Below are 20,356 nucleotides of genomic sequence, written 5' to 3' on the forward strand. Positions count from 1 at the left end.
AATGTTAAATAAAGTAATTGATCATTGGCCTAATGTGTGGCGTAAGGAATATCTTCTTACACTACGTGAACACTTTTATGGTGCGACAGAGGCAGTAAATCGACAGAACATTCAACCAGGTGACATTGTGTTGATTGATACTGAACAACATCGAACATTGTGGCCTTTGGGCAAAGTATTGACATTGTACCCAGATGCACAAGGTGTTGTCAGGAATGTCAAAGTGTTGTGTCGTGGCCAGGAAATTTTACGCACAATTAATAAATTGATTCCCTTGGAATTAGGTGTTCAATCAAACGTAAATGAAAACCTGAGGGAAAGTGACACGAGTGATATGGAAGATAACGCTGACCAAGTGATGCCGGAAAATTAAATCGTGGTAAGACCTACTAGGAGAACAGCCACTCAAGCCAGAACCGGCTGGAATTATCTCCTAAAGGAAGGAGTATTTTGAGTCGTTTAGCAACGAACTCTGGCCGGCCGCAGTGTGGAAAATACTGTATATAGTTTCCAGAAATACGGTAATTTATAGGTAAATAGATGCCCTATATTGTATTTTTAAAAGAAGTATGTTATCAAAAAAAAGTAGAGACACTCGCCATCTTGGTTTTGAATTTTGTACAAACGTTGGTGAATGGGGAAGAATTTTTCGTGCTCTAGAGGTTAAAATTGTGCTGACACCTCTCAAATAGGAGGCGAAATTGGTGGATATGCATTCCTGCATAACTTGAGATATCAGGCGACTGGACAAGACCTCTCCAGGAACCTCAGATAAGCTCTCTAGATTTGTGTGTAATTCTGGCCAGCATTATTTTCATAGATTTAGTTAGAGTGAGGTTTTCTGAGTATGATACACATTAATCTCCAGTCAAATTGGTGAGTGATAATAAGATATATTTTCCTTCTGTTATGTAATTGTGTATATAACCATTTATTATTTTAATATACAGTCCACAAATTTATATATTTACCAGTATTCCTGGTGTATGTATATTTCATTTAATTAATAGGTTCAGAGCAACTTGTGGATATGACAGTGGTAGGTATCGAAGGGGGACATTTTTTGCGACCTAAGTGTCCCAAATTCCTACTTGTTTAACTGATAAATAATAGTCATCATTGTTCATTTACTGTTATGTAAATAATTATACATTCAGCTAAATGCAATTTTCCACTGTCCTAGCAAACATGAACCCATACATAATTCTGAAGATTGTCTTCGTCCCCAGTTTTTGTAGGGGTTATTAATTGCAAAGAAAACAGTGAGAGAGTAGGGGTTACTACTCTTAAATTACATCGTTGTGAAACTTCATCCATTATCCTATCCGCCATTAACCTTAATATTATTCTCAACAAGAAACATTTCCCTAGTGAAAAGATAAATTAGTATAAACAACTAGGCACAGATGTATTGAGGTTACAAAGTTGATGAAATAATATATATAATAGTCTAGCTGTTTCGAAGTAGGCATTACACAAGGAACTATATAACAGAATATATGCCGTGAGGGAAGTATTTCTCTCAGCATATATATCTTCAGTTACCTTAATTCCTATTTTAGGAATTAAAGTGTTTCTGTCTGGTGGTGAAAAGTTAACGTGCAGCCTGTTACTGTATCCTTATTATTATAATCAAAACCAGGTACTAAACCCACTAGGGTTATACAGTGACTCACAAAATCGTAATGACACGATTGCAAACAAACCATACCACGGCCCAGTGGCTAACTTGACGGTCTGCAGTTTTGAGACTCTGATCGCGGGTTCTAACCCCGCCCGGTTTGTCATATAGTGACCTGTTACTGTATAGTCAATATACTTTAACTGTTTACCAACCAGCTATATGACATTTATTTAAAAATCTCATATTTAAAAGACACACGGCAAGGCTCTTGTAGCCGGGAGTAGAACTAGTAGTGACCAGCCATGAGGCGGGACCAGGAGCTGTGACTCAACTTTTGCAACCACATATAATTATAATCATGTTGAGCGTTAAACCCGTTGGATTATACAGCGCACGTGGGGGCGGGGGTATGGAAGATATTCAGGCTTAATTCAGGAAACGAGCACAGATTCAATTCCCTAGATCAAGAGCCCCTCACCAGCGTCAAGGAACCTCCCTTGAGGGGCAACCACATATAAGTACACACACACACACACACACACACACACACACACACACACACACACACACACACACACACACACACACACACTGTAAGAATGGTTACTTACGTTTATACATGGCTACAATCATGAACAAATTATAGTGTAATGAGCAATTCACACTTCCACACCCGGTCACAACTGTAGTGAGTTATTGGTGCAAATATTGATTGTTGAGTCACACACACACACACACACACACATATACAAATTCACACACACACACACACACACACATAAACACACACACACACACACACACACGTACACAAACTCATACACACACGCACACACTCATACCGGTGAAGAGCAACCGGTGAAGAGGCGGGGCCAGGAGCTAAGACTCGACCCCTGCAACCACAAATAGGTGAGTACAAATAGGTGAGTACACACACACACACACACCCACTCATACACACACACACACTCATACACATAAACACACACACACACACACACACTCGCAAATACAACAGGCCTAGTGTCTAATCGACATGTGCCTAGGACAAAATGGTAACTAACTAACACACCAGGGATAACAGGGAAGGCACTACAATGGATCAGGGAATACTTGTCAGGAAGACAGCAGCGAGTCATGGTACGTGGCGAGGTGTTAGAATGGGCGCCTGTGACCAGCGGGGTCCCACAGGGGTCAGTCCTAGGACCAGTGCTGTTTCTGGTATTTGTGAACGACATGACGGAAGGAATAGACTCCGAAGTGTCCCTGTTTGCTGATCACGTGAAGTTGATGAGAAGAATTCATTGGATCGAAGACCAGGCAGAACTACAAAGGGATCTGGACAGGCTGCAGACCTGGTCCAGCAATTGGCTCCTGGAGTTCAACCCCACCAAGTGAAAGTCATGAAGATTGGGGAAGGGCAAAGAAGACCGCAGACGGAGTACAGTCTAGAGGGGCCAGAGACTACAAACCTCACTCAAGGAAAAAGATCTTGGGGTGAGTATAACACCAGGCACATCTCCTGAAGCGCACATCAACCAAATAACTGCTGCAGCATATGGGCGCCTAGCAAACCTCAGAACAGCATTCCGACATCTTAATAAGGAATCGTTCAGGACCCTGTACACCGTGTACGTTAGGCCTATATTGGAGTATGCGGCACCAGTTTGGAACCCACACCTAGCCAAGCACGTAAAGAAACTAGAGAAAGTGCAAAGGTTTGCAACAAGACTAGTCCCAGAGCTAAGAGGTATGTCCTACGAGGAGAGGTTAAGGGAAATCGATCTGACGACACTGGAGGACAGGAGAGATGGGGGACATGATAATGACATACAAAATACTGAGAGGAATTGACAAGGTGGAGAAAGACAGGATGTTCCAGAGATGGGACACAGCAACGAGGGGACACAGTTGGAAGTTGAAGACACAGATGAATCACAGGGATGTTAGGAAGTATTTCTTCAGCCACAGAGTAGTCGGGAAGTGGAATAATTTGGGAAGCGATGTAGTGGAGGCAGGATCCATACATAGCTTTAAGCAGAGGTATGATAAAGTTCACGGTTCTGGGAGAGTGACCTAGTAGCGACCAGTGAAGAGGCGGGGCCAGGAGCTAGGACTCGACCCCTGCAACCTCAACTAGGTGAGTACACACACACGTGATGAGGTATCACAGTGGGCGCCTGCGACGAGCGGGGTCCCACAGGGGTCAGTCCTAGGACCAGTACTATTTTTGGTATATGTGAATGACATGATGGAAGGGATAGACTCAGAAGTATCCCTGTTCGCAGATGATGTGAAGTTAATGAGGAGAATTAAATCTGATGATGATCAGGCAGGACTACAAAGAGACCTGAACAGGCTGAACACGTGGTCCAGCAACTGGCTTCTCGAATTCAACCCTGCCAAATGCAAAGTCATGAAGATTGGGGAAGGACAAAGAAGACCGCAGACAGAGTATAGTCTAGGCGGCCAAAGACTACAAACCTCACTCAAGGAGAAAGATCTTGGGATGAGCATAACATCTAAGACGCACATCATCCAGATAACTGCTGCAGCATATGGGCGCCTGGCAAACCTGAGAATAGCGTTCCGTTACGTTAGTAAGGAATCGTTCAAGACACTGTACACTGTGTACGTCAGGCCCATACTGGAGTATGCAGCACCAGTTTGGAACCCACACCTGGTCAAACACGTCAAGAAATTAGAGAAAGTGCAAAGGTTTGCAACAAGGTTAGTTCCGGAGCTCAGGGAAATGTCCTAAGAAGAAAGGTTGAGGGAATCGGTCTGACGACGCTGGAGGACAGGAGGGTCAGGGAAGACATGATAACGACATATAAAATACTGCGCGGAATAGACAAGGTGGACAGAGACAGGATGTTCCAGAGAGGGGGCACAGAAACAAGGGGTCACAACTGGAAGCTGAAGACTCAGACGAGTCAAAAGGATGTTAGGAAGTACTTCTTCAGTCATACAGTTGTCAGAAAGTGGAATAGTCTAGCAAGTGATGTAGTGGATTCAGGAACCATATACAGCTTTAAGACGAGGTATGACAAAGCTCAGGGAGCAGATAGACAGAGGACCTAGCAGCGATCAGTGAAGAGGCGGGGCCAGGAGCTGAGTATCGACCCCTGCAACCACAATTAGGTGAGTACACACACGCACACATTTTGGAGTATGCAGAACCAGTTTGAAACTGACATCTGGTCAAGCATGTCAAGAAATTAGAGAAAGTGCAAAGGTTTGCAACAAGACTAGTCTTGTTGCAAACAAGATGAGAGGTCCTGACGACACTGGACAGGAGGGATAGGGAGGACATGATAATGACGTATAAAATACTGAGAGGAATTGACAAGGTGGATAGGGACAGGATGTTCCAGAGATGGGACACAGCATCAAGGGGTCGCAAATGGAAGTTGAAGACTCAGGTGAGTCACAGGGATGTTAGGAAGTACTTCTTCAGTTATAGAGCTGTCAGGAAGTGAACAGTGTGGACAGTGATGTAGCAGTACTGCTTTAAGAACTGTATAGTCCTTGTGGCTTAGCGCTTCTTTTTTATTATAATAATAATAACTGCTTTAAGAAGAGGTATGATAACGCAGGGAGTGGACATAGTCGAGACCAGTGAAGAAGCGGGGCCAGGAGCTATGAGTCGACCCATGAAATCACAATTAGGTGAGTACACACACAGAGGCAGTAGAAAAAGGGGTAAGTAGACTGCATTTTCTTGGACTGTAAGAAGGCTTTCGACAGTGTACTAGAAAGACGGACTTACCTGGGCTCGTGTAACCTGAATTATGACACTACCGTGTCGTATGGACGCGGATATCCGTTGGCTTGATTAGAGATATAGTACACTAGCATTCTAGATCACTGCACACGTTAGACTCTTCAGTACAGCTGGAGTTTACCTGGAGAGAGTTCCGGGGGTCAATGCCCCCGTCAAATCATTTCAACGTCACTCTAGTTCACCATCACTCATTCACGAAGAATCACTCGTAAATAGTTTGGGTTCCTATCTGAGGTTAATAATGGCCACGGCAGGTAGAGAGAATTGCTGACGATGCCTCGTACGACAGGGTCGCCTAATTTGTCTTCCGTTAAGGCCATATCCACGGTTTTTACGTTTCAAAGCAGCGTAGTGCTGCTCCGGTAACTTTTCTGCAACTGACGCCATCCAGCATCACACTCTACATTTTGGGCGCGAAAAAATTTGCTTACATAACGTCAAACCATTACATCTAGAATTTTCGGTGCCAGCTTTTGCTATGGTCCTAAGTAAAAGGACAAAGTCTTCCATGATACAGAGGTGTCTTTAATTTATCCTACTGGCTATGTATATCATTAGGATAAAGGCTTATTTCTGTCTTACGTAAAATATATCAAACTGGGAGTTTTCTCGGTCACACTTGATTGAGTTGTCTCGTAAGTTATAGTTGGCAAAACGAAGGAGTGTCTCATCATGGTTATATGTGGTATGGTACGTTACTCGCACCTCCCTCGTACTGTGGAAAAAAAGGGGGGAGGGGTCACGACCCCCTCGCCGCCCTCCCCGTCTGAGATAATTTCTCCACAATTCCCACGCACTTTCTATAGATTTTAAAAAGTATGGTCACCAAGCGTAACGTGTCCACTCCGCATTTATGGCTGTTTTCCAACTTGTTGGCATTTTATACTTATGCTAGTTTAACATTTGTGAGTGCTCTCAAAATTCTCAGAATTTTTTTGTATTTAGGTTCATAGTAATGCAGAGTGTGAGAACAGTTTTTGGTTGCAAGATTTTGCATGTGGTTAGGTAAACATCAACTGGGGAAGTAAACTCCCAGAAGTTTGCCGGTGGTAATGTCTAAGAATCTACTAATCCAGATAAATACTCCATTACCATTATATTCATGGAGAAACGATAAACCCATTAGAGGAATAGGAAGTAATCAGGTTTGTTCCAAAAAAGACACGTTACAGATAAGATGTTATCGGGACGTTTAGCTCTGATTAGAGCTTTTATCAAATCGTATTTTTTTTAGCTGTGTAGAGATTTATCAAGTCACACTCTAACATTTGACTAATTAAGTTCTACACAGAGCGAAACATTGTCCCGGTAAATGTTGGCTCTGCAACGTGTTTTGCTAAGCACAGTAGTAGGCAATCCGCCATTGGGATCCAGCTTGATCCGAGGAAAGGGACAGTAGAGTGTACTGCCATTTAATGAGAGTTTGTGTTCTCCAGGTACCAGGAGACACCATGGGACGTGGCCACGCTGGCTGGATCACCCTCATCCAACGTCTGTGCGGACCTCATACTTACCAAACACCTGCAGAACAAAGACCAACACAAACTGCCCATCCTCTAAATGCCTGTTACATAAGTTAATGGAGAAGTGCTAAACCTGTAGGGGTCATACAGCCCCGGGGAATGGGATCAGGGGACCTTTACCAGCATCGAGAGAGATTGGCGGTGAAGGTTGGGGGGAATTTTAACGCTTATTGTAGAGTGATTAGATTAGCTCCAGTTCCTTTACGTCTGGGTATCCTTGATTCTATTGTTTTTAATATTTTGAACTGGTGAGTTTTTCTGCCTCGCGAATATGCAAGATGACAGACGAATCTTAATTTTTTTACCTGTTCTTTACTGTAAGATGCTCAGTAAGTGAAGACAGAAACACAAGAGGTTGATTGATCTGTATATTTCGATCCCCTTCTGGGATCCTCAGCATAATAATAATAATAATAATAATAATAATAATAATAATAATAATAATGATATAGGATTAGTTGAGATTTTGGGCATACTTTACAGAAAGCCCCTGGTTATGGAGAGTGGAACATAATTTTTTAAAAGGGCTGACGGGTCAACCAGGGAAAGGCCTCGGTCAGCTGACCAAAAGCTCCAGTGGTGGGTCATTATATGACCCACCACTTTCAATTACTCAGATATGGTAAACACGAGGAAATTAAATCTTCATCAGAGTACAAAACAAATTCTGGCCACAAAATAGAGCGAAACACCAACGTCAAAGACCTGGGAGTGATCATGTCGGAGGATCTCACCTTCAAGGACCATAACATTGTATCAATCGCATCTGCTAGAAAAATGACAGGATGGATAATGAGAACCTTCAAAACTAGGGAGGCCAAGCCCATGATGACACTCTTCAGGTCACTTGTTCTATCTAGGCTGGAATATTGTTGCACACTAACAGCACCTTTCAAGGTAGGTGAAATTGCTGACCTAGAAAATGTACAGAGAACCTTCATGGCACGCATAACGGAGATAAAACACCTCAATTACTGGGAGAGCTTGAGGTTCCTAAACCTGTATTCCCTGGAACGCAGGCGGGAGAGATACATGATTATATACACCTGGAAAATTCTAGAGGGACTAGTACCGAACTTGCACACAAAAATCACTCACTACGAAAGCAAAAGACTTGGCAGACGATGCAACATCCCTCCAATGAAAAGCAGGGGTGTCACTAGCACGTTAAGAGACCATACAATAAGTGTCAGGGGCCCGAGACTGTTCAACTGCCTCCCAGCATACATAAGGGGGATTACCAACAGACCCCTGGCAGTCTTCAAGCTGGCACTGGACAAGCACCTAAAGTCGGTTCCTGACCAGCCAGGCTGTGGCTCGTACGTTGGTTTGCGTGCAGCCAGCAGCAACAGCCTGGTTGATCAGGCTCTGATCCACCAGGAGGCCTGGTCACAGACCGGGCCGCGGGGGCGTTGACCCCCGGAACTCACTCCAGGTAGACCTGCGTCGGAAAACAATTGTTCTGTTTTCTGATGAATCTTACCTCACCTAGCCTATGAAGAACATTTCGGGCAGCCTCAAAATTAACTTATAACTACCTATAACTCAAAACACTTTTGGAGAGGAGACCCAGTCATTTGCTTCCACTACAAAACAACAGATATTAATGCTACTAAACAAAGTCCCCCTACGTACCATTAATACGACGACATTTATCTTTGCAAACTTACAGTGTCTGAAGCCATCAACAAACAACAAAATACCTTACATCAAGGGACTGCTCACAGAGTCAAACGCAATGTTTGCGGCTTTCACAGAGACCCACATAAAGGATCACTTTGACAACGAAATATGGAGTCCAGGCTATAATCTATTTAGATGCAACAGAGTAAACAGGTAACAGGGGGGGAGGGGGGTTGGCCTGTATGTAAGAGAGTCTCTCATTTGCTTAGCATTACTAAACACCTCAAATGGTGTAGTCGAGGTTTCGGCAATCAAGATCGAAAACCAAAACTCTCTCTTAAACCTTGTCATTGTGGTTGTATAGAAGCTTCCGAACGCTACTTCCCAACAATTCCCGGAGCAGCTTTTCAAAATTGACCACTGTGGAAAATCTCCCACCTCCTAAATTGCCAGGCATACCATCTAAAGGGGACAAAAAGATACAAAACATCCAGGCCATGGGAAAACCTGGGTAGCCACAGCCACTCAAGAGGGAGAGGTTTTTTAGTGCCAGGAAGGAAAAAAAACTGGCAGGAAATGGCAGAAATCGTACACCAAATCCAGTCATTCCTGGAGTGGAACCACAGTCGATGGCCTCCACTCCAAACCAACAGATACAGATACTAATGCCGGAAAAAAAATCCCCCCCCAGTACCAACAATACCACCAGTCCGATAACATTCTTCTTTGCAAATATACAGGGTCTAAAGCCAGCAACAAACAACAAAATACCTTTCATCCGTGGACTGCTTGCAGAGGCAAAGGCAATGTTCGCGGCTTTCACTGAGACCCACATAAAGGATCACTTGGACAACGAAATATGGATCCCAGGTTACAACCTATACAGATGTGACAGAGTGAACAGGCAAAAGGGGGGGGGTTGGCCTGTATATTGCAGAGTCACTTGTTTGCACAGAACTGCTTAATGCCTCAAATGACGTAGTGGAAGTTTTAGCAGTAAAGGTCGAGAACCAAAACCTAGTCATTGTGGTAGTCTACAAGCCTCCGGATGCAACATCCCAGCAATTCCAGGAACAGCTGTTAAAAATTGACCACTGTCTGGAAAATCTTCCAGCTCCTGCACCCAACATCTTGCTCCTGGGGGATTTCAACTTAAGGCACCTAAAATGGAGGAATATAGCAAATAATATTGTTGCAGTAATAACACCAGGAGGCAGCTCTGATGAAAACTCACACTCACACGAGCTTTTAAATCTCTGCACAAAATTCAATTTAAACCAGCAAATAATAGAGCCTACTAGACTGGAGAATACACTAGACCTCATCTTCACTAACAATGATGATCTGATAAGAAATGTCACCATATCAAAAACAATATACTCAGATCACAACATAATTGAGGTTCAGACATGTATGCGTGGAGCCCCAGACCGACAAAATGAGACTAGTCACGAGGGAGCATTCACCAAATTCAACTTCAATAACAAAAACATAAAGTGGGACCAAGTAAACCAAGTCCTAACCGATATAAGCTGGGAAGATATACTAAGCAACACAGACCCAAACTTATGCCTAGAACAGATTAACTCGGTGGCACTCGATGTATGCACAAGGCTTATTCCTCTAAGAAAAAGGAGGAGTAGATGTAAAATAGAAAGAGACAGGCGCTCCCTTTACAGGCGACGGAAAAGAATAACAGAGCGGCTAAAAGAGGTCAATATATCTGAAATGCGCAGGGAGACACTGGTCAGAGAAATAGCAAGCATCGAACTTAAGCTAAAAGAATCCTTTAGGAGTCAGGAATCGCGGGAAGAACTAAAAGCCACAAATGAAATCGAAAGAAACCCAAAGTATTTCTACTCCTATGCCAAATCAAAATCGAGAACAACGTCCAGTATTGGGCCCCTACTTAAACAAGATGGGTCCTACACAGATGACAACAAGGAAATGAGTGAGCTACTCAAGTCCCAATATGACTCAGTTTTTAGCAAGCCGCTAACCAGACTGAGAGTCGAAGATCAAAATGAATTTTTTATGAGAGAGCCACAAAATTTGATTAACACAAGCCTATCCGATGTTATCCTGACGCCAAATGACTTCGAACAGGCGATAAATGACATGCCCATGCACTCTGCCCCAGGGCCAGACTCATGGAACTCTGTGTTCATCAAGAACTGCAAGAAGCCCCTATCACGAGCCTTTTCCATCCTATGGAGAGGGAGCATGGACACGGGGGTCGTCCCTCAGTTACTAAAAACAACAGACATAGCCCCACTCCACAAAAGGGGCAGTAAAGCAACAGCAAAGAACTACAGACCAATAGCACTAACATCCCATATCATAAAAATCTTTGAAAGGGTCCTAAGAAGCAAGATCACCACCCATCTAGAAACCCATCAGTTACACAACCCAGGGCAACATGGGTTTAGAACAGGTCGCTCCTGTCTGTCTCAACTACTGGATCACTATGACAAGGTCCTAAATGCACTAGAAGACAAAAAGAATGCAGATGTAATATATACAGACTTTGCAAAAGCCTTCGACAAGTGTGACCATGGCGTAATAGCGCACAAAATGCGCGCTAAAGGAATAACAGGAAAAGTCGGTCGATGGATCTATAATTTCCTCACTAACAGAACACAGAGAGTAGTCGTCAACAGAGTAAAGTCCGAGGCAGCTACGGTGAAAAGCTCTGTTCCACAAGGCACAGTACTAGCTCCCATCTTGTTCCTCATCCTCATATCCGACATAGACAAGGATGTCAGCCACAGCACCGTGTCTTCCTTTGCAGATGACACCCGAATCTGCATGACAGTGTCTTCCATTGCAGACACTGCAAGGCTCCAGGCGGACATCAACCAAATCTTTCAGTGGGCTGCAGAAAACAATATGAAGTTCAACGATGAGAAATTTCAATTACTCAGATATGGTAAACATGAGGAAATTAAATCTTCATCAGAGTACAAAACAAATTCTGGCCACAAAATAGAGCGAAACACCAACGTCAAAGACCTGGGAGTGATTATGTCAGAGGATCTCACCTTCAAGGACCATAACATTGTATCAATCGCATCTGCTAGAAAAATGACAGGATGGATAATGAGAACCTTCAAAACTAGGGAGGCCAAGCCCATGATGACACTCTTCAGGTCACTTGTTCTATCTAGGCTGGAATATTGCTGCACTCTAACAGCACCTTTCAAGGCAGGTGAAATTGCCGACCTAGAAAATGTACAGAGAACTTTCACGGCGCGCATAACGGAGATAAAACACCTCAATTACTGGGAGCGCTTGAGGTTTCTAAACCTGTATTCCCTGGAACGCAGGAGGGAGAGATACATGATTATATACACCTGGAAAATCCTAGAGGGACTAGTACCGAACTTGCACACGAAAATCACTCACTACGAAAGCAAAAGACTTGGCAGACGATGCACCATCCCCCCAATGAAAAGCAGGGGTGTCACTAGCACGTTAAGAGACCATACAATAAGTGTCAGGGGCCCGAGACTGTTCAACTGCCTCCCAGCACACATAAGGGGGATTACCAACAGACCCCTGGCAGTCTTCAAGCTGGCACTGGACAAGCACCTAAAGTCAGTTCCTGATCAGCCGGGCTGTGGCTCGTACGTTGGTTTGCGTGCAGCCAGCAGCAACAGCCTGGTTGATCAAGCGCTGATCCACCAGGAGGCCTGGTCACAGACCGGGCCGCGGGGGCGTTGACCCCCGAAACTCTCTCCAGGTAAACTCCAGGTAAACTCCTGCCCGAAACATCTTGCTGCTGGGCAATTTCAACTTAAGACACCTAAAGTGGATGAGTATAGCAAATACTGCACTAAGATCACAATAAACAGGTAATATCACAAAATTCAGAACAACCATTGCAAGGAATTCGCAAGAGCAGGCGAAATATACACAAACAGCCAGAGATCAGTGTTTGTGTATATTTCGCCTGCTCTTGCGAATTCCTTGCATTGTTAATATCTCTAGTAAGGCTGATGCATGCAGGGGATGAGATGAAAAGCTGTAGCCTTCTCCCTGAAAGCTGGCTGCCTTGGATCAAAGTCTAGCGCAAGCTGGACTCCAAGGTATTGGTCCAGTGTGGGTAGATTGGTAAAGCACTGAGTACCTTGTTCCAAGGTTCGTAGGTTCGAGTCTCCTTCAGCCAGAGATCAGTGTTTCAGAACAACCATTGTGGAAAAACAGCAAAATTCCAAGAGCTTTCATGACTTCTCACATTATCATGGAACTATAAAAATAAAGATTAACAGGAAGGCATATAAAAGGATGAGACTACACCTCGCTGCCACCCCACAACAAATAATGTTTTAGCAGAGATAACCCCAGGGGCCAGCTCAGACGAAAATTCACACACACATAAGCTATTAACTCTTTGCAACAAATTCACTTTAAACCAGCAAATAACAGAGCCAGCAAGACTGGAAAATACACTAGACTTCATCTTCAATAATGATGATCTGATATGGAATATAACAGTATCAAAGACAATACACTAAGACCACAGCATAACAGAGGTACAGACATGTATGTGCAGGGCTCCTGACCAGTTTTGAAGGTGACTTCACCAAATTCAACTTCAGTAACAAAAACATACAGCGGGATCAAGTCAACCATGTACTAAATGAAACAAGCCGGGAAGATATCCTAAACAACACAGATCCAAACCTTTGCCTATAAAAATTAACTGTGGCACCTGAGGTATGCTCAAGGCACATTCCTTTTAGAAAAAGGAAGAGATGTGAACTAGAGAGAGAGAGATGCTCCCTATACAGGCAAAGACAAAGAATCGCAGAACTGCTGAAAGGGGCCAGTATATCTGAAATACAAAAGAAGGCACTGGTCAGAAAAGCAGCAAATATCAAACTTAAGTTTAAGGAATCATACAGGAGGCAAGAAACTCAGTAAGAACTTCAAGCCATCAATGAAATTGGGAAAAAAAAATTTCTTTTCTTATGCCAAATCTAAGGCCAAAACAACATCCAGTATTGGACCCCTGCTTAGACGAAATGGGATTTACACAGATAGCAGCAAAGAAATGAGTAGGATATAAAGTTCCAATATGACTCAGTGTTTAGTGATCCGTTAACCAGATTAAAAGTCGAAAATGTAAACGATTTTTTTTAGGACTGAGACTCAAGATTTGGCAAATTAAAAAGTCTCCGATATTATCCTAACACCACAAGACTTTGATAAAGCAATAAATGACATGCCCATACACTCGGCCTCAGGCTCAGACTCTTTGAACTCTTGTGTTCATCAAGAACTGCAAGAAGCCTCTTTCATATGCCTTCAGCATTCTATGGAGAGGAAGCATGGACACAGTGGTCATCCCACAGTCACTAAAAACAACAGACATAGCCTCCGTCCACAAAGGTGGCAGTAAAGCAATTGCAAAGAATTACAGACCTATAGCACTAATGTCCCATATCATAAAAAATCTTTGAAAGGGTTCTATAAAGCAAGATCGCCACCCACCTAGATATTCAACCCAGGGCAACATGGATTTAGAGCAGGCCGCTCCTGCCAGCCAGTTTCGTGGTTTCATTACTACATAAACTGCTTAAGGAGGCTGGTATTCAGACGGGAGGTGGTTGAAATTAGCCTTGAGCTTACCACTACCACGAGTGTCCTCGGATCACAAACAACACCTAGCTCTGCTGGGTGCGTGATCCCTGATCTTTGAAGGCTCTCTGGTTAAGTGGTTAAGGCAGTGCGAACGTTGTGGTGTGTGTATGAGTGTATGTGCGTGTGTGTGTGTGTGTGTGTGTGTGTGTGTGTGTGTGTGTGTGTGTGTGTGTGTGTGTGTGTGTGTGTGTGTGTGTGTGTGTGTGTGTGTGTGTGTGAGTGAGTGTGTGCGACTCAACAATCAATATTTGCACCAATAACTCATTACAGTTGTGACCGGGTGTGGAAGTGTGAATTACTCATTACTCTATAATTTGTTCATGATTGTACCCATGTATAAACGTAAGTGACCATTCTTGCAGGATTCATTACATTTGTACCTATTTCAGCTATCAAAACTTTGGGGCCCAGTCCCTGGACCCATTACGTACCTCTATAATCTGTAAATACCTTTGTAACTTGTCATGATTGTGACTAGACCTACCTGGAGTTCATTACCTTTGTAAATTGTGAGTTCAATACCTTTGTAAATTGTGAGTTCATTACCTTTGTAAATTGTGAGTTCATTACCTCTGTAACTTGCTCATCTATCAAAACTTTGGAGTCCAGTCCCTGGACCAATTATGTACCTCTGTAATCTTTGGACTACCGCCCACAGGATGGGTATGGAGTGCATGATAAACATATTAAACTAAAACCAACTCTTGAGGCGAGATAATGTGTCGCATGATCTATTTTCGGCTGGCCGCAGTTTGGCGCATATATATATATATATATATATATATATATATATATATATATATATATATATATATATATATATATATATATATATATATATATATATATATATATATATATATATATATATATATCGTGCCGAATATGTAAAACTGGTCAATTAGCAAGAACTCATTTAAAATTAAATCCTTTCTAAAATTTTCTCTTATACGTTTAAAGATATATTTTTTTCATTAATGTTAATGTAAAAATTTTTAATTCTGCACCAAAAGAATATTAGAAAACTTACCTAACCTTATTATAACAAGAACAATTTATTTTAGCCTAACCCAACTAAATATATTTTAGATTTGTTTACAATAATTTAATACTAAACAAACACAATTAAATATATTTTTTTCGTTAGGTTCAGAATGATTTTGGCGAAAGTATTGCATACACAAATTTTCACTAGTCCCATATGGCAAGATGAACGTTGCTATTTAAGCCAAGATCGCAAATTCTGCCTATTCGGCACGACATATATATATATATATATATATATATATATATATATATATATATATATATATATATATATATATATATATATATATATATATATATATATATATATATATATATATATATATATATATATATATATATATATATATTAGCTACAGATTTAGTGTACTTTAAAATATTTTATTATACGTAATTGCTTTGTATGGCAACTAGCGGCTTGTCAAGGTCTAGCATGTCATCATTATGAACCATAAAACATTATCTGTTAACCTATCAGTCTTCATGGTAATAAAGGCTTAATTTTATATTAGTATTATTGCTATACTTATATACCATACTGAAATGCAAAAGTTTCATTAATTAATACAAAACATTATTATCGTGAAAATTTTTAAAAGTTGATATTGTGGCATCAGATGTAAAAGTAAATAAACAGTGGCATGTGCTTCTGGGAGACTGCAGTGATACCAACAGTGATTCCTACCTGTGACCGGTAAGTCAGTGGAAGGCCTCGGTCAGATGACCAAAAGCTCCAGCTGCGGGTCATCATCTAAGACCCGCGTCTGGAAACGCTAGTCCTGTTTCCTGACAAACCTTACCTAACCTAATCTAGTTAATAATAATAATATCTTTATTTCTATAAGTACATGTACACGGTATACAGACCATAGCTGACATCAGTGACATACTACTACATAGAAAGCCGCTTATTATGCGGAGCATTTCGGGCACATTAGGTTATTTTTGTCCCGAGATGCGACCCACACCAGTCAGTTACCCATTTTACTGATGGGCGATCAGGGACAACCAGTGTAAGGTAACGCGTCCAATGCTTTTACCCTCGCTGGGAATCGAACCCGAACCCTCGTCGTGTGAAGCGAGAGCTTTAGCCTTGAAAGGCACGTGAGTTTCCCTGTCTCCTAATATCATGTTTATTTCCCCCCCTATAATCTACCTTGTCCATTTGTTTTATCTGCCTTCGTAAGATGAAGTCTAGCCCAGAGGCTAACTCGACTGTCTGGAGTTTTGAGACTGACCGCGGGTTCTAATCCCACCCGTGGTATGCTTTATTAAGGCAAGGTCCTAGACGTCACCTTACAAAAGGAGATAAAGGAAATGCGATAGTAATTATGGACAAGGTAGATTATAGGGAAAAAAATATCATATTAGAAAGCAGGGGAACTGAACGGGGCCCTTAAAGAACCAAATAACAACACCGTGACAGGAACAATACACAAATAACCCGCACGTGGGAAAGAAAAGCTTACGACAACGTTTCGGTCCGTCGTAAACCTCTGTCTCCTTCACAGTAGTGAAGCCTTAGTGTAGGTGATACTGGCGGAGATCAAACATAATATATTACTACTTCTATCTTACGACCACAGGATGGGTATGTGGTGAATAATAAAGATGTTAAATTATAACTTATACCACCATTACTTCTTCTATTGTACCCATTTTGGGTTATCCTATGTTCTCTACATATACTGATATGTATGATAATGACTCACGAAATCGTAATGACACGATTGCAAACAAACCATACCACGGGCGGGGATAGAACCCGCGATCAGTCTCTCAAAACTTTTTTATGTATGATAATCTGTGTAACTGTATTTGTGTATACCTAAATAAACTTACTAACTTAACCTTTTAAAATGTCTATGTATTAGGGCAGCTAGACTACAATTTCACTATATTTGTTTCTGATACAAAGAGGTGGCCACTGTTATATGTTAATTATGATCCCTATGGAAATAAGTCACCCAGACTGATTTTTTTTTTTTTTGGGGGGGGGGTATCGTAGGTAATTTACACTATGATAGTTGTATTTATTTGTACCTGTACCTAAATAATCTTACTAAATATCTTCCGAGTGAGTATTGCGTAGCTACCCGGATCTATATGACATTCTACAGCATTAAGAGCAAAAATGAACTGTTTAACACACCCATCGTGTAGAATTACCCACAATATATTCCATCACATTGGACTGAATCTTATTACAAACGGTTATAATTATAGTTCATGGTTGCCTTGATACTAGTCAAAGGTAATTGATCCAAATAGTTGGGGATCAAGCCTGACTGCTTTACATTTTCTTGTTTCTGTATGACCCTTACGGGTTGAGCGCTTACTCATGAATAAAATAGAAGACAAGAGAAGAGATTTTAGGTAAGACCCTTGTGGGGTGAGCTGGGAAGTGGGGATAGGGAGAGTAGATTGGTGAAAGTTTATTCAGGTATACACAAATACAGTTACATAGATTATCATACAGTGAAAGCAGGTTTGCCACTAGCACGATAAGAGACACCACAATAAGTGTCAAGGGCCCAAGACTGTTCAACTGCCTCCCAGTACACATTAGGGGGATTACCAATAGACCCCTGGCTGTCTTCAAGTAGGCACTGAACAGGCACCTAAGTCAGTACCTGACCAGCAGGGTTAATAAGTAAGTTTATTCAGGTATACACAAATACAGTTACATAGAATTATCATACATAGCAGCATATGTGTAGAGAACCTAGGATAACCCAAAAAAAGTCAGACAGAGTGACTTATTTCCATTGGGGTCCTTTTACCTTATTATTATAATATAAAGGTTACAATATTTTCTTATTATTCTATAATGAAGATAACATCTTATTATCATACTAAAAAGACTATCTACTACACGAGGGTCATTAAAACTATCTACAATACGAGGGTCATTACTAGGAATAAGGTAAAATTTACACGTATGTTCGAACTTACTGTGTACTGTGGTTCGTACTTTGGATTACGTGCGGCCAGCAGTAACAGCCTGGTTGATCAGGCCCTGATCCACCATGAGGCCTGGTCACAGACCAGGTCGCGGGGGCGTTGACCCCCGGAACTCTCTCCAGGTATACGTAGCAGCATATGTGTAGAGAGCCTAGAATAACCCCCAAAAAGAAGTCAGAGTGACTTATTTCCATTGGGAAGGTTATGAGTGGAAGAGATAGTGCCAGGGCTTAACCCAGTAGCTAAAACGATCGTGGCTCTGGAGACTGGTGTAGTGAGGAGGACTAATAAGGCAAACGGATTGGGTGAGTGATAAAAAATAACTCCAGAGAGTTTCCGGAGGGTGTCTTGCCACTGGGATCTGGTAGTACTGCATCACTCTGTTAGACAACAATGGTGATGCTCTCCAGGTAACAACTTTTGTACAGTCAGCGGGACGAGCAGAAACATTGAGGTTGGCTATATGTCTCCTGAAACAGAAAAACGCTTTTAAGTGTTGGTCAACATTAAGTAAGCTTAAATCAAACTAGCTTAGAATGGTAAGTGAGCAGTATATTGTCATTTTAATTAAACAATGATCTGCTAATGGTAGATAATAATAATAATATCTTTATTTCTATAAGTACATGTACAAGGTATACAGGCCTAGCTGACATCAATGATACTACTGAGCATTTCGGGCATATTAGGTCAATTTTGTCCCAGGATGCGACCCACACCAGTCCACTAACACCCAGGTACTCATTTTATACTGATGGGTGAACATGGACAGCAGGCGTCTTATGGAAACACGTCCCTAATGTTTTCCAGCCGTACCAGAGAATCGAACTCCGGACCTCAGTGTGTGAGGCGAGTGCGCTAGCGATTGAGCTACAGAGCAACTGGTCCATGTAGCGTTCATCAGAGGACGAGTACTTAAAATTCCTTGGATCAAAAGCCATGCCATAGCAACATAGCAAAGACTCCCCTATTAATAACGTCCACCGACCAGATCAGTTTTAATATTTGTTGAATTAGTATTACTTGTCAAAACTGAAGATTAGATAATTCAGTGGTTTTATTAGAGCATTCTAACGACTAAAATTTAGCAACAGGTACAGAGGGGAAAAGAAAATTTATTATACAGAATATATTAACATAAACTGTGCGGTGCATGACAATGGAAATTTTACAGTTTACAGTATATTACAAGTGGAAACAGTGATAAAAAAAGTGTGTGTGTGTGTGTGTACTCACCTAGTTGTACTCACCTAGTTGAGGTTGCGGGGGTCGAATCCGAGCTCCTGGCCCCGCCTCTTCACTGATCGCTACTAGGTCACTCTCCCTGAGCCGTGAGCTTTATCATACCTCTGCTTAAAGCTATGTATGGATCCTGCCTCCACTACATCGCTTCCCAAACTATTCCACTTACTGACTACTCTGTGGCTGAAGAAATACTTCCTAACATCCCTGTGATTCGTCTGTGTCTTCAGCTTCCAACTGTGTCCCCTTGTTACTGTGTCCAATCTCTGGAACATCCTGTCTTTGTCCACCTTGTCAATTCCTCTCAGTATTTTGTATGTCGTTATCATGTCCCCCCTATCTCTCCTGTCCTCCAGTGTCGTCAGGTTGATTTCCCTTAACCTCTCCTCGTAGGACATACCTCTTAGCTCTGGGACTAGTCTTGTTGCAAACCTTTGCACTTTCTCTAGTTTCTTCACGTGCTTGGCTAGGTGTGGGTTCCAAACTGGTGCCGCATACTCCAATATGGGCCTAACGTACACGGTGTACAGGGTCCTGAATGATTCCTTATTAAGATGTCGGAATGCTGTTCTGAGGTTTGCTAGGCGCCCATATGCTGCAGCAGTTATTTGGTTGATGTGCGCTTCAGATGTGCCTGGTGTTATACTCACCCCAAGATCTTTTTCCTTGAGTGAGGTTTGTAGTCTCTGGCCCCCTAGACTGTACTCCGTCTGCGGCCTTCTTTGCCCTTCCCCAATCTTCATGACTTTGCACTTGGTGGGATTGAACTCCAGGAGCCAATTGCTGGACCAGGTCTGCAGCCTGTCCAGATCCCTTTGTAGTTCTGCCTGGTCTTCGATCACGTCATCTGCAAACAGGGACACCTCAGAGTCTATTCCTTCCGTCATGTCGTTCACAAAT

General features: G+C 42.1%; 2 protein-coding genes across 8 annotated transcripts in view; both read left to right on the forward strand.

Moving 5' to 3' along the window:
- The window catches only part of LOC128688635 (ankyrin repeat and SOCS box protein 8), a 29,450-nt gene extending 19,603 nt beyond the window's left edge, over positions 1–9,847 (forward strand). Inside the window, exon 5 of the mRNA XM_053776556.2 lies at positions 6,848–9,847. Coding sequence (XP_053632531.1) covers positions 6,848–6,971 — 124 coding nt within the window. The 3' untranslated portion in view covers positions 6,972–9,847. The remainder of the gene's footprint in view (positions 1–6,847) is intronic.
- An 8,395-nt stretch (positions 9,848–18,242) lies between these two features.
- LOC128688637 (lysosomal proton-coupled steroid conjugate and bile acid symporter SLC46A3) overlaps positions 18,243–20,356 on the forward strand; it is a 60,677-nt gene continuing 58,563 nt past the window's right edge. For 2 of the 7 annotated variants that reach the window (XR_011391933.1, XR_011391932.1), the window contains exon 1: positions 18,243–18,753. The gene's annotated coding sequence lies outside the window, so the exon portion shown is untranslated. The remainder of the gene's footprint in view (positions 18,754–20,356) is intronic. The other 5 variants (XR_011391931.1, XM_070084519.1, XM_053776559.2 and 2 more) reach the window with 5 other exon arrangements.

The sequence above is a fragment of the Cherax quadricarinatus genome, chromosome 13 (genome assembly GCF_038502225.1).
Source record: "Cherax quadricarinatus isolate ZL_2023a chromosome 13, ASM3850222v1, whole genome shotgun sequence".
Taxonomy (NCBI): Eukaryota; Metazoa; Arthropoda; class Malacostraca; order Decapoda; family Parastacidae; genus Cherax; species Cherax quadricarinatus.